The 15,000-nt window shown below is 41.6% G+C and overlaps 1 protein-coding gene across 1 annotated transcript in view; it reads right to left on the bottom strand.

Annotated features, from left to right (window-relative positions):
• Positions 1-8,762, bottom strand: part of LOC130564387 (endothelin-converting enzyme-like 1) — a 32,903-nt gene extending 24,141 nt beyond the window's left edge. Inside the window, exons 1-4 of the mRNA XM_057350418.1 lie at positions 8,470-8,762; positions 1,539-2,275; positions 1,073-1,339; positions 909-977 (exon numbers count right to left, since the gene is read on the bottom strand). Coding sequence (XP_057206401.1) covers positions 909-977; positions 1,073-1,339; positions 1,539-2,159 — 957 coding nt within the window. The 5' untranslated portion in view covers positions 2,160-2,275; positions 8,470-8,762. The remainder of the gene's footprint in view (positions 1-908; positions 978-1,072; positions 1,340-1,538; positions 2,276-8,469) is intronic.
• Positions 8,763-15,000: the final 6,238 nt, after the last annotated feature.

Genomic DNA, 15,000 nt, shown 5'->3' with positions numbered 1-15,000 from the left:
TCAACGTTTTCAAGCTTTGTTTTACCGCCAAACGCAGAACGAAAGCGCAATTCGCCTGGACTATGCTGAGCCCTTTATGGGTAAATGTTTTCAAATGAGAGATTTGTACATCATCTGAAAGCTGAATAAATAAGCTTTCCATTGACGTATGGTTTGTTAGGATCGTACGAGATGCAACTATTTAAAACTCTGAGGGTGCAAAAAATCTAAATATTGAGAAAATCTCCTTTGAAGTTGTCCAAATGAAGTCATTAGCATAGCATGTTACTCACAAAAATAAAGTTCAGATATATTCACGGTAGGAAATTTACAAAATACCTTCATGGAACAGAATCTAAATATCCTAATGATTTTTGGCGTAAAAGAAAAATCTATAATTTTGACCCCATCGCCAAACAAATTCCCGTGCTACTCAAGGCTGGTTTTGTGGTCCAGGGTCACATTTAAGTACCGTTCATATTTTTATGAAGCACGCTTGACCTCATGTAACAATGCAAAACAATTTGATTATTATTACAGTGATTATTATTATTAAAATAGTACAATATTCATACATCACAGTAAGATTGACTGTACAGCATTTAATTCGTGAATATTTAAGTAAAGAAAAGAAACTCTCATTTGATCATTTTTAGCTGTCGCGCAGTAATGTTTAATACACACGGACGGTAGGCTGTAGAGTTTGTGATTGTGTTCTGATCATAAATGTGTGATGTCATCAGGCCGTGACAGACACACCGCTGTGACTTCATTAATAAAGGACACATCTGTGACATCATCTCCAGCTGTGACACGACATGTGAGCCCACAGCGGGAGACGGCTGTGACAGATGGCAGACAGAGAGACAGACAGACGGAAAACAAAAGAGCATCCGGAGAGGCGAGGATGAGAAATAAAGATGTTTTACCTTCACGCTGTCCTCATCCTGACCCAGATATAGAGTTCTCTCTGGCAGAGTCAAGCCCTCCTGATCAATCTGAACACACACACATATTAAACAGAAGATCTGAATGAGAAATGTTTCGTTCAAATCAGGATTGAACACTTCTGACAGCAAACTTTCTCTCTCACCCGTATGGCGTTGCGTGAAGAGTTTTTATCGTCCACGCTCACAGTGAGAGAGAAGAATACAGACGTGCTGTACACTGCCTGCGTCTTGTACAGCATCTCATTGAAATCTGGCCTCACAGGGGCGGAGCCGCTATCCCACCCCGCCCCTCCGGGAGGAGCCCCGGACAGATCCCATCCACCGCAGCTGTCGATCACCTCGGTCATGGGCGCCGCCCCCAGACGGTCGATTTCCTTCATGTTGATGCATGAGCGATAAAATTCTTTCACCTGTTAACGGGAAGTTTGGTTAAAAAGGACGCGATTCGTTTTTTTTTCTCTTAAACTAATCGTTGCGTTAGCAAACGTCACTAATGAGATGTTTGAGACGGACGCAATTTAAATTGAATTTAAATTGAATACAGTTTTGAAAAAAAACAAAAAAACATCCTGAATTTATTGTGAATCTAAAATCTGTTTGTGTCATCACCTTTCTCTCAGCGCTGTTGAGTTCGTGCCTCTGGATGGGTGCCTGTAAGAGGCGCTGCAGCTTCTCTTGGTTTTGCTCTCCGATGGCTGTGATTATTCCGTAACTCATTTTGTCCTCCGGTATCCCGTGACGTCTGAGCCAGCCCCCGCACGCAAAACTGTAGAAGTCGTGACAGGGCTGGACGCTCGGGTCGATGTTTCCCTGAACGAAGCGCGCGGCCCTGAGCAGCGAGCGTCTCTTCACGCAGTCCTGCCGACACCCGGAGTCCTGCGCCTCCAGCGACAGAAACTTGAGCGCCAGCATGCAGCCGAGAATCACACACATCCCCGCCGCAAAAACCAGCGCCGACAGCAGGCAGATTTCACGCCGACTCCAGCGAGCCGGGGTACCGGCCCCTGGACCGGCCCCACTCATGAACTTATCCTTCCCACTGCGGCCACGCCCAGCACGGTCCAGCGACCCACCCAGATGCAGACTGACGCCGTTGCTGAGCGTGCTGCTGCTGCAGCGACTGCTGTACTTGATCTCCTGAAAGTCATCGTAATGCGCCGTCAGAGAGTACGTCTTCTCCATGGCCACCGGCGTCTGGGCCCTGGATTTGTTGGGGAAGGTGTGAAACATGATGACGTCACCAGAGCGTAACGGAGGGCCTGGGATCAAAGTGGGGTCATGACCTTCAACCTCAAGGTCAGCAGGAGGTCAGCCGGATGAGCCTTTCTTTGGCTTTTCACTATGACCTGTGTTAGGAGAGAGATGAGATTTAGACACGTTGGACATGACGGGAAATACAGCACAGCCTTTCTAGAAATAAAACACAAACTTTACGTTTTACATGGAACACAAAAGTACGAGTTTTTACCAAAAATGCATTTTGAATTTGGTTTATTTTGTGTTTTCTCTTTTTTGGCTTATGCATGCATCTCAAAAATTGAGTGCAGGAAACCAGAAAAAGAGAGTTTGTAATCATTGTGATAAAATGTAAAACAGGTGTCAAACCTTCGGGTGCTCTCTTGAGGTGTCAACACTGACACTGAGTTATTTACAATGATTGAGAAGGATAATCCACAGCAAGCCGTGCATTAAAGGGTTTTAATGCACGACGTGGAGGCCAAGAACCACCCCACACAAAGCGGAGGGTCCTGTAGTTCGGTCGCATTTAAAGAAACCGTCTGGTACACTGACATCTAGTGGTTGAGCTTGGTATCGCAGTCTAAATTCTAAATATTGGAGAGATGAGTTTAGCCAAGTAACGCTCTTCTCGGTTTCCTTTGACTGTTATCAGAAATAATCTACAGGCGCTCTATTGTTTGTGAATGTGTACCGGAAGTTAATTGTCTGCAGGCCACGAACGCGCGCGTGCGCAGTAACATTTGTTAGACATGTCCGGAGTACTGTATTGACCAATCAGCATTCAGGAGCAGAAGGTTTTATAAATCCTGATTAAAGAGAAGCGAGTGAATCCGTCTTTTACGACAAGCTCTTGGCTCTTAGTTTCTCATTGTGTTTCTAAAGCTCCTTCCTAAAGTTGTTTAGATTGATTTCAGACACTCGAGCATCAGAGAAACACCGGCCAATGTCTCAAGGGCCTCGATCGATTAGAGAGAGAGAGAGAGACAGAGAGACAGAGAGAGAGCGAGAAAGAGACACTGAGAGAGAGAGACTCCAGGGAGCAGCGACTGATGGATGTAGAGAGAGAGAGTTGATGTGACTTGAGTGGGTAAGGAGAGCGAGAGGCTGAGCCACATTCAAACAGGTCCACACACACACACACACTCGCTGCCCATCAACCGCACGCCAGTAACTGCGTCAAGGCAGCCAGACAAAGCTCACCTCCTGTAGAGAGGAAAACCTGCTACCAACTAATGGACCACAACACACACAATCTGATCTCCACACACACACACACACACACACACACTCTGAGAGCATATGCACACACAACATCGAGCACGTAAGCTCAATTTTACACATGATTGGGTTCTGAAACGTGTCGCCTCGATCTCCAGCTAAACAGCTATTGACACGAGACGCGACTGCTCTGGTTTTTAATTGTTGGTTTATGCTCACACACATCAGATGGAGAGAATGAGCATTGTGTTGTGTTTTTACAATGACATGTCAAGTGATTTCAACATCTGAAAAAGCATCTTGAGAGTCTGCAGTTACCTGTGTGTTTCTAGAAAAAAAACCCTAATAATATCATCTAGCCAAATAAATGCCTTACACTAAAGTCTCTCCACCAATAGAAAAACTACCGGTGAGGTCTCTTTAATGTCTCGGTTATTTCTCCTGAGAAAGAGTCAGAAATGTCAGAAATGTGTCTGTCATGAGAGTTTGAGAAGAGATGTCAACAATGTGTTAAACTGAGCTCAGATTCGTCTCGTCTGCGATCAAAAGTCAATATTATTGAAGATCTCAATATCAACTCAAACATTTCTCATCCAATTTACTCAAATCCAGATTATTTCACCTCTACAATCTACATTCATTTACACCTCCACACTCTTCATGTGTTTACACATTGAATGACCATCTAATAACCTATTTGAGCCCATCAATCTGGGTTTCGGAAACTGCACAGCACCGAGACTGCATTGGTCAAAGTCACTAATGGCTTGCTAATAGCTTCTGATTCTGAATTTCTGGCTCTCTGTCCCTCCTCGTTCTCTTGGATCTTAGCTCAGCTTTCGATACCATTGACCATGTAGTGCTACTTAATCGCCTTGAATCTGTATTTGGCTTGTCAGAGACAGTTCTTGACTGGTTCAGGTCTTATCTTACTGACCGCAGGCAATTTGTGTGTATGGGTGGCTTTAGATCTAAGGTTGGTCCTATATATACGGGTTTCCCACAGAGGTCAGTATTGGGCCCCTTACTCTTCAGCATATACAGTATATATATCCACTAGGTGAATTACTAAGATCTCTTAACCTTAATTATGATTTTATGCTGATGACACACAGATTTATATTCATTCAAGACCAGGTCAACATGTGGACGTTGTGCATTAAACTGTGTCGCTGTGATCAAGAACTGGATGTCTGATCATTTTCGGTCTCTAAATGGCTCCAAAACCAAAGTGATGCTCATTGGCTCTCCCCATCAGCTGCAAAATGCAGGCTCTATAACGTTACCTATCGACCGAGCTGCCTTGGAGTTTCAAAGCAAGTCATTTTTGATGCTTCGCTGTCATTTGAGTCTTTTATTCAGAATACGGTTAAGACATCCTTTTTCCGTCTGAGAAATATAGCTTGCTTACGTCCATTGTTGTCCTTTTCAGTTGCTGGGAGGTTGATAAATTCTTTAGTTTTTTTCACGTATTGACTATAGAAATGGTCTCCTTGCTTGAGTATCTAAAACCTCCATTAACAAACTACAATGTGGAAAAAACTCGGCTGCTAGAATTCTGTCTGGGACCAGGTCTGGTGATCATATTTCTCCTGTTTTGGAGTCTTTACACTGGCTCCCTGCAAGTGCCGTATTGATTTTAAAATCCTTGTTAGCATTTAAGGCTTTGCATGACCTGGCTCCTCAGTACCTGTCTGATCTGTTATTGCCTTACACACCATGTCTCTCTCTCTCTCTGTCTCTCTCTCTCTCTGTCTCTCTCTCTCTCTCTCTCTCTCTCTCTCTCTCTCTCTCTCTCTCTCTCTCTCTCTCTCTCTCTCTCTCTCTCTCTCTCTCTCTGTCTCTCTCTCTCTCTCTCTCTCTCTCTCTCTCTCTCTCTCTCTCTCTCTCTCTCTCTCTCTCTCTCTCTCTCTCTCTCTCTCTCTCTCTCTCTCTCTCTCTCTCTCTCTCTCTCTCTCTCTCTCTCTCTCTCTCTCTCTCTCTCTCTCTCTCTCTCTCTCTCTCTCTCTCTCTCTCTCTCTCTCTCTCTCTCTCTCTCTCTCTCTCTCTCTCTCTCTCTCTCTCTCTCTCTCTCTCTCTCTCTCTCTCTCTCTCTCTCTCTCTCTCTCTCTTCTCTCTCTCTCTCTCTCTCTCTGCTCTCTCTCTCTGTCTCTCTCTCTCTCTCTCTCTCTCTCTCTCTCTCTCTCTCTCTCTCTCTCTCTCTCTCTCTCTCTCTCTCTCTCTCTCTCTCTCTCTCTCTCTCTCTCTCTCTCTCTCTCTCTCTCTCTCTCTCTCTCTCTCTCTCTCTCTCTCTCTCTCTCTCTCTCTCTCTCTCTCTCTGTCTCTCTCTCTCTCTGTCTCTCTCTCTCTCTCTCTCTCTCTCTCTCTCTCTCTTTCTCTCTCTCTCTCTGTTTCCTCTCTCTCTCTCTCTCTCTCTTTTAGGCAATTTGAAAATTGATCCCAAACCCATCCAGTACAAGTTTAATGTTTTACCAGCCGCCTCACCACAAAACATTTCAAAATCCCACCGTCTGTCTGTGTGCGTGTTTGGAAAGGTGAGACACTACAAGGTGTGTTGCATGGATAAAGGTTTTGGTGCTGATAGAGATAAAAAGCAGTAAATTGTATGGTGTGTGTGTGTTCTGACGACATTACTGGAATATGACTGAATGATTCAATCTGACTGCACGCGCGTAAACCTGCACAAACATCATATTCATGTCAGATATGAACAAGGGTTGTTAAAGTGACGCACACACATGTCTGGTTTATTATCCCCGTGGGGACAGTCCATAGGCGTAATGTTTTTATACTGTACAAACTGTATATTCTATCCCCTATCCCTAACCCTATCCCTAAACCTAAAGATCATAGAACACTTTTTGCATTTTTAGATTTGTAAAAAATATTGTTCTGTACAATTTATTAGCTTTTGTGCCCATGAGGACCTCAATTTTGGTCCCCACGGTGACACGAGTCCCCATGTGTTGGTGTGCGTTCAGGTTTAGGTCCCCACTAACATATAAAAACCAAGTCCACACACACATGCACCTATACACACACGCACCTATACACACACACAACTGATATCTGTGGAGGTGTTTCTCTAGAAAATGTCACTTTCTATTCAAACCATCATTCATCAGACATCTCGCTCTTTTCCTGTCTTTCAAACACATTCATACTATTACTCATTCACTCTCTCTCTCTCTCTCTCTCTCACACACACACACGCACACACACACACACACACACACACACACACACACACACACACACACACACACACACACACACACACACACACACACCTTTTGGTGTGTTTCTCATTAATACAGATTTAAAGACCAAAATGTTGTTGCTCAGATATCCGTCTCAGCTTTGTCTTGTGTGTTTATCTGCTAAAAAAAAGAAGACACGAGTAATCTCACGTCTGCTCTGCCACTTCAAAAACATTCTCAACAATGTCTCAAACTGCGCTCAGATTTGCCCAAGTCTATAATCAAAAATGAGAGATCTCAATATGATCTCAAGCAGTTCTCGTTAAACTCTTTCCAGATTAAATGACCAACAAGTGAACTCTTTTAATGATTCTTAAAGGAGAAACATCTGAGAGAAGACTAACTGAGAGCTCATTCTAGATCTCGTGAGATTAAAGACAAACCTAAAAGTGATGTAATTTCCTCTGAGCACGCACACACACACACACACGCAGGCTTAAGCAAGTCCGTCTAATACACAGAGAGAGAGATAAGGAGTGGTGTGTAATGGATTAGATCTCTTAGCATCTGATGAATGACCATTTACACAACATGACAGCACTAATGTGTTGACACGAGAAACAAACTTTGTGAATGTTTTTTGTGTTCTTTTTGTGTGTTTGGATTGTGGTAATACACTGGGTCACGCGTGGCTCTAATAGATTTATTTTGCTCCGGTCAGACAGAGCGGTTCTGACTCAGGCTCGGGGTTCTGAGTTTCTCCTTATCTCCGCTGGCCAGCATGAGTCCACAGCTCTCTCACGGGTCCGGTCTAAAAGAGTTCCTCGTAAACCCTTACACACAAACACCCAAACACACACACACTTGTATGCAGATCCTCTGGGGACTTCCAGTTAGCATTCAGTCTATTTAATACAAAACAATTATGATTACCATGCCTGAACCCTGACCCCCCCACACACACACTCTCTCGCTCGCTCTCTTTTGTGGCGTTCAGTGGCGCCAGGCGGGGGGACAGTAACTTAATTATACAGAAAGCTTTTACTTCACTGGTGAATAACTAAACTAACCCTCCTCAAATAAATTAATAACACACACACACACACGCAGCTGATAATTTACCCGTGGCTCGTAAACTGAGAAAAGCAATAAAAACCTGTTCTCCACCAATCTCACCAGATAAACACAGCGCTCTGAATTTACAGTATAGACTATGGTAACGCCATGCTTTTTGGACACTATCACAAGAATGCCATTCTCATAAATACCATGAAATACCACAGTACATCAATATCGATGTATATCAAAGTATAACAGAATTACCATCTGGCACAGTCCCTGTACAATATAAAGCGCCACTTCACCTGATCTGACCCTTAACAATGACTTGTGTTCATGTACTGTAGTCAGATTCTCTCCTGATACATATACAGTATTTTACACTTGAATTAAACCTGGTCATTTAAAGTCACCTGACAGTGAATTCAAATGAAATATCAGCATTTGTCCATTCTAACACAAACACACATAACGCACACCGTTCACTATTTAACTTGGGAGCATAACCCAGAAGAAGCAACAAACAGACTCGTTTCACCAAGTTCCTCTTCAACTCATCTTAACTCTGCAGTAAAACAGTGTACATGAATATGACAATCATTCCGTGCAGAGTTATGAATCCAAGTGTCACAGAACCACTGTACTTTTATCATAACAAATAAGCGCAATAAAATAACAATAGTTTAGTTTTTCTCGCACATGCGCGCGCACACACACACACACATTCACACGCGCGCGGTCTCCGGTGCGCACCGGTGAGATGTCGCCGAGGTCTCCCTCCACGGCTGAGGAGAAATCACAGAGATCTGATGAGATTCACTCACCTGGAGAAGAGTGAGAAACCGTGTGTGAGCGGCGGAGCGACGCGCAAAGTCCAGGACGCGCGAAGAGAATCACGGAGACACAGCAGTGCGCGCGCGCGTGCGTGCGTGCGTGTGTGTGTGTGTGTGAGAGAGAGAGAGAGAGAGAGAGAGAATGGTTTGGATATTCAGAACGCGCGGTGTCTGCGTGGTTTGGGTTTGACTTTAAATTCTTTAATCTTTGCTATTAGAATAGCTCATTAATCGTCCCAATGTTAGTCTTCAGATGTAATAATGTCAACAGGTCTGTGAGTTTTCAGATTGGTTGAGATCTCCGTTACAGGAGTCCCCATCACACCGGTACAGTCTCTCTCTCTCTCTCACACACACACTTCTGCATTAACCCGATAACGACCCTCGAAAGGCCAGTTGCTGAACAGATTCCCGTTACTTCATCCACAACTGAGACAGTTTGGTAGTTAACTTCATCATCATAAACATAGCCTATTTAATTGATATTTAATATAATTTGAATGTAATACTCCAATAGCGTGGTTTCAATAGCTCAATTCGTAGCTCAAAAGTTGTGGTTTTGAGAACACACGAACTAGGTTCAGCACAGCAACTCGATTTGGATAAAAGCATCTGTCAAATGCGTAATTGTTAACAATTTGATTAAAACACACACACACATATAAATTATTTAGATAACACATTGTATGAGCGTGTGTGTGTGATCAGTAGAGAATGTGTGTGTGTGTTTGGAATGTTATTAGTGGGAGTGGCTGCAGAGGGGACGGTGCACTCGTGGCGATTACCCTGCGTGTGGTGCGCGCCCTGCATGTTAAGGACCCTCAGGGGCCCGAGAGCGCGAGCGGAGGGTTAGATGAGGGCGGACCTCATGTGGCACTTTCCTTTATCTGCCTTTAATCATCCCACGAGAGAAACACACAACAAAGCCTTAAAAACACACCAAGCCCTTAAAACAATGTTCAATGCTTTCCTTTTTCATAACCAAGAAATCTACATTTCTAACAACAAACTGTCAGCGGGTGAACAAGACGAGTGAACCTGTGTGTGTGTGTGTGTGTGTTCACTCCAGGGTGTGTATGACATTGAGCTCCAAAACATAGAGATTGTGTTGAAGAGGGTCAGTGTGTGTGTGTTGGATGGAAATCATAGAGAGCACAGAGAGAGAGAGAGAGAGAGAGAGAGAGAGACAGGTCTGACAGCTGTCTAGCGCTATTGGTCAAAGAGGGTGTGGTGTTCTATTAAAGATGCGGTTCTGACTGCCAGAGAGAAAGTGAGTTCAGCTCTCTCATGTCTCATTATATATTCTGATGTCATCCTGGCTGCCCCTCCCCATATATGCCCCAGAGATGAGAGTATGATATCATTCCATATGGATCTCCAGAGAAAAGACACGACGGCCTCTAGATCCATCAACCTAAGTATACTCTCGCTCTCCTTCTCTCTATGGCTTTCTTCCAAAACTAACTAGACAGCATTTTAAGGCATCAGGCTCCCGACGCAAAGGCAAAAAGTCTCCTAAATAAAGTGTGGTGGAATTCCAAGGGAGCATTACAGCAATCCCAGAATGCACCTGATTAACCAGGGATATTATTTCTGCTGAATCAAATAAAACACAGGCCTAAATAATATTTCAAAAATGAGAACTCTTGCCTGAAATAAGATGAAGTTGAAGCACTAAAATGATTGAAAAGAAATTGAAAATAAATAAACACTTAAACTGTGAATAAACAAAAGCCCTAAGTCTAAAAACCCTAAAATTCAAACTGAAATAAAATTTAAAAAATGAAATGTAGCAATAATACAAATAAAAAAACAATAAAAAGCACATTAAAATGACTTAATTTTCATCAAATGAAAGAAAAATAAAAGTAAAAATAAAACTTAAAATCTTAATAAAACAACCAAAAAATACACAATAACTGTTATGAAGCCTCTGAAAAAGACCCATATAAGATGGATCATACATTTATTTCATATAAAGAATCTAAACTAGACTGTTTTACTCAAAGTTCATCTCTCTCTGGTTTGAATTCCGCACCAGTAACTCTGTCAGACCATCACATAAGTTTTTGGTCCAAATAGTTCTGTCCCTTCTTCCAACCCTGGCTCAAGGGAAGCCTCGTAAAAGAGTCTCCGCAACACCAGAATTGCCAAACAAAAGATATTTATTAAGGGAAGATTGAGAGAAAATGGCATGTGGACGCTGTAGGCGCTGTTACGGCCAGATCACAGAGAGAGAGAGAGAGAGCGAGTTGGCTGACTGCTCACTGACCGTCTGATGCATACTGCATATAAAACACAAGAGCTTTTAAAAAATCTCTCACTGGCTGAGATTACAAAATCAATTTCCACAAGTCACTGAGCACATTGTGTTAATCCATTAAAATTTCTGCCGTTGTCTGATGAGCGTTTACATGCAAAACACATGCTACAGCTACACAACTTACTGCATCTTACACACCTGTGTGCTTTGTGTGGTTTATGACATCACATCTGATAAAGTTAGATACACAGCAGCATATTGAGTTCATAAACACAACTGAATATTTAGTATGCAGTCTTATGTACTGAGTTTTAGATTTACCACCTCTGAATGAGAACTGTGATTGGTCGCTTTACATGTCAGTCACACGGTCTCTCCATGTCCATGTGTGGGGGTCTTGGGTAGAAGCTGAAGAATCAGACAGACTTCATGTCAACAGTCAAAAGTTATTTATGTAAGTCTACTCACTGTAAAGGAAACTGTAACTTTACAGATTTTACACGCAAAGTGGAAAAACGGAAATTCACTGTTTTTTTTTACAGTTTTTAATGTCATTTTTTAAATACCATTTACAAACCGTAAAATGACAGAAAACGATGACACATTTACAAGAAAAATGGGGGAAACAATTGAATAATAATAATAATTCGTTACATTTATGTAGCGCTTTTCTGGACACTCAAAGCGCTTTACATGGAAGGGGGATCTCCTCATCCACCACCAATGTGCGGCATTCACCTGGATGATGCGCCAGAACGCCCACCACACACCAGCTTATTGGTGGAGAGGAGACAGAGTTATGAAGCCAATTAGTACATATGGGGATGATTAGGAGGCCATGATGTATAGAGGCGAATGGGCAAATTTGGCCAGGATGCCGGGGTAACACCCCTACTCTTATTCGAAGGACATCCTGGGATTTTTAATGACCACAGAGAGTCAGGACCTCGGTTTTTAACATCTCATCCGAAGGACGGTGCTTTTTGACGGTATACTGACACCATCACTATACCGGGGCATTAGGACCCAAACAGACCACAGGGTGAGCACCCCCGGCTGGTCTCACGAACACCTCTTCCAGCAGCAACCTAGCTTTCCCAGCAGGTCTCCCATCCAGGTACTGACCAGGCTCAGCCCTGCTTAGCCCTCCTTATATCCTATAATTTTACAGGGATTTTTTTTACGGTACATTTCTGTTTTTCCAGTTTACAGAAAATGTCTGTTTTACAGTTTACAATCTGAAAGATAAAAGTGCAAAACAATGACACAGAAGAATCATTTTTGGCTGTATGGTTCAATAAAGAACAATTGCAAAGAACCTTATAAGAACCTTTATTTTTAAAAGTGTAGAGTGGATTTCTGAACGTTTCAACAGCACGCTTGAAAATAAAGGTTCCTAAAATCTTCTCTCAAGATGTAGTTCCATAAAGTACCTGTAACCTGTACGTTTCTTGGTAGTGGAAAAAACTCCTACAGACTATAAAAGATAATAAATAAATGATTCTTTTAAGAATCTTTGAAGGAAAGGTTCTTTGCAAAAATGTGTTTTAATAATAATGTTTTTAATTAACTATAAAATAAAGCAAGGTTCAAAAATCTGACACCACAATGAAAATATACAATTCAAATCTAATTCAAACCTGAAAATAACCAGAAGGTTTTAGAGATTATGATATAAAAAATGATGACGAATTAGAAATATTTAAGACTTGTCTAATACAATCATGATATGTTTCAATTCAACCTTCACTTAAAATTTCTGCTGCTGACCAACTTTATGGAGATGCAGATTTCATTTTCCAACAGGACTTGGCACCTGCACACAGTGCCAAAGCTACCAGTACCTGGTTTAAGGACCATGGTATCCCTGTTCTTAATTGGCCAGCAAACTCGCCTGGCCTTAACCCCATAGAAAATCTATGGGGTATTGTGAAGAGGAAGATGCGATATGCCAGACCCAACAATGCAGAAGAGCTGAAGGCCACTATCAGAGCAACCTGGGCTCTCATAACACCTGAGCAGTGCCACAGACTGATCCACTCCATGCCACGCCGCATTGCTGCAGTCATTCAGGCATAAGGAGCCCCAACTAAGTATTGAGTGCTGTACATGCTCATACTTTTCATCTTCATACTTTTCAGTTGGCCAAGATTTCTAAAAATCCTTTCTTTGTATTGGTCTTAAGTAATATTCTAATTTTCTGAGATACTGAATTTGGGATTAGGGTTAGGGTTAGGGTATAATCATCAAATTAAAAGAAATAAACATTTGAAATATATCAGTCGGTGTGTAATGAATGAATATAATATACAAGTTTCACTTTTTGAATGGAATTAGTGAAATAAATAAACTTTTTGATGATATTCTAATTATATGACCAGCACCTGTATATATATTTTAGTTATATTTATACTTTTTATAGTTTATAAATGTATGATGTCATGTAGTCATGTAGAAGTATTGTTTGCACACGTACTCGGGTGAATGTGTTTGTGAATGAGTGATTAATTCAACCATCCATCCATCCAGACACACACACACGCACACGCACACACACACACACACACACACACACAGGCTTTGGTTGACTATCCCCGTGGGGACAGTCCATAGGCGTAATGTTTTTATACTGTACAAACTGTATATTCTATCCCCTATCCCTAACCCTATCCCTAAACCTAAAGATCATAGAACACTTTTTGCATTTTTAGATTTGTAAAAAAATATTGTTCTGTACAATTTATTAGCTTGTTTGCCCACGAGGACCTCAATTTTGGTCCCCATGGTGACACGAGTCCCCATGTGTTGGTGTGTATTCAGGTTTAGGTCCCCACCGGGATATACAAACATGAACACACACACACACACACACACACACACACACACACTGTCAGTGTCTGCAGCATGAAAACAATAATCACAGACTGAAAGGTTTGAAAGGGAAAAGCTGGCCGGCAAGGTGAGAATTTATCAGCACAAACATGAAAGACAAATCCAGTCTGTATATTTGGGTTTCATTCATTGTTGCCTAATGAAAAATCCCTTCTTCTTACATCAATACAAAAACCAACAAAACATTTAAAGTTAAAACAATTAAATTGCAGTTTTTTATTCATTTCTAGAAAACTTTTTTAGCATAATGTCAGAAATAAACTCTATTTATAAGTTTCTAAACACAACTATGAACTATAGGAAGGTCATTGTGTATAGACTGTTTCATCGGACGCACGCACATAGACATACACACACATATATATATATATATATAACTAGACGCCGCATTGTCCGCTGGATCATACGTCAACGCCGCCGCCATATTGGTGAGGGCAAAAGCCGACTACAAAGACATACGAGTGAATGGTGGAGCTGCAGTTATCTGGATAAAAACACAACATCGTTTTCATTTCTCAACTAATTTCAATACTTTTCTATTTACGTGGAGTACAGAAATGTTTTGGCTCCAGTTAAAGATGGTTATAGACTTGAAAATGTATGTATTGTCATACGGAACTGTTAAATCCCAGGCTTGTCAAGCAGTCGTTTAGGCTTAATTGTGTACACATCGCTAATGTGAAATAATTTAAAGCAGATTAAATGCACATCATCAGAACACAGCTCGTTCACTTTAAAATCATGGGTAAAATCAAAACAATGCGTCTTTACTATGTGACTATATACTGCTATTTCATACTTACAATGCACGGCAGTGTTATTTGTTTTACTATATCACATACATCATGTTTTACTGCTGTAAGGGGTTTACCGGATAAATAAAAGAACATCTTTTATCTTTTTATCGTCAAAAATTACTACAGAAAAAGCCATTTCCACAGTGAAAAACATTTGTTTTTATATAACACGTAAATTAAACTATTATCTTGGGTGTTTTGTTCGATGATTCAAATAAATATCAGAAACAATCTCTAGGCTATATGTCTGTTTTATTCTCGACTACTATAATGATAATTTATTCTGATACTTGTCTTGTCTACAACACATCAGTGAACATGGTGCCATCTAGTGGATCCTCCCGAATAACAGGCACAAATAATGGATTTCGCTTATGACAACCAATCATTTTAAAGTAGCTATAATCGAGACACGAAGCAACTAGACATGGTAAAGTTGTACTCTAGGGGTTCAGTGGGTTCAGTGGGCTTTTAGTGCACTGTTGCCCTCACCAATATGGCGGCGCTATTGATGTATCGCAGCAGCGGAGCAAAGCGGCCAATGCGGTGTCTAGTTATATATATATATAT

The sequence above is a fragment of the Triplophysa rosa genome, linkage group LG14, assembly GCF_024868665.1.
Source record: "Triplophysa rosa linkage group LG14, Trosa_1v2, whole genome shotgun sequence".
Lineage (NCBI taxonomy): Eukaryota > Metazoa > Chordata > Actinopteri > Cypriniformes > Nemacheilidae > Triplophysa > Triplophysa rosa.
The sequence above is the reverse complement of the archived record's forward strand: the minus strand, read 5'-3'. Positions and strand labels throughout refer to the sequence as shown.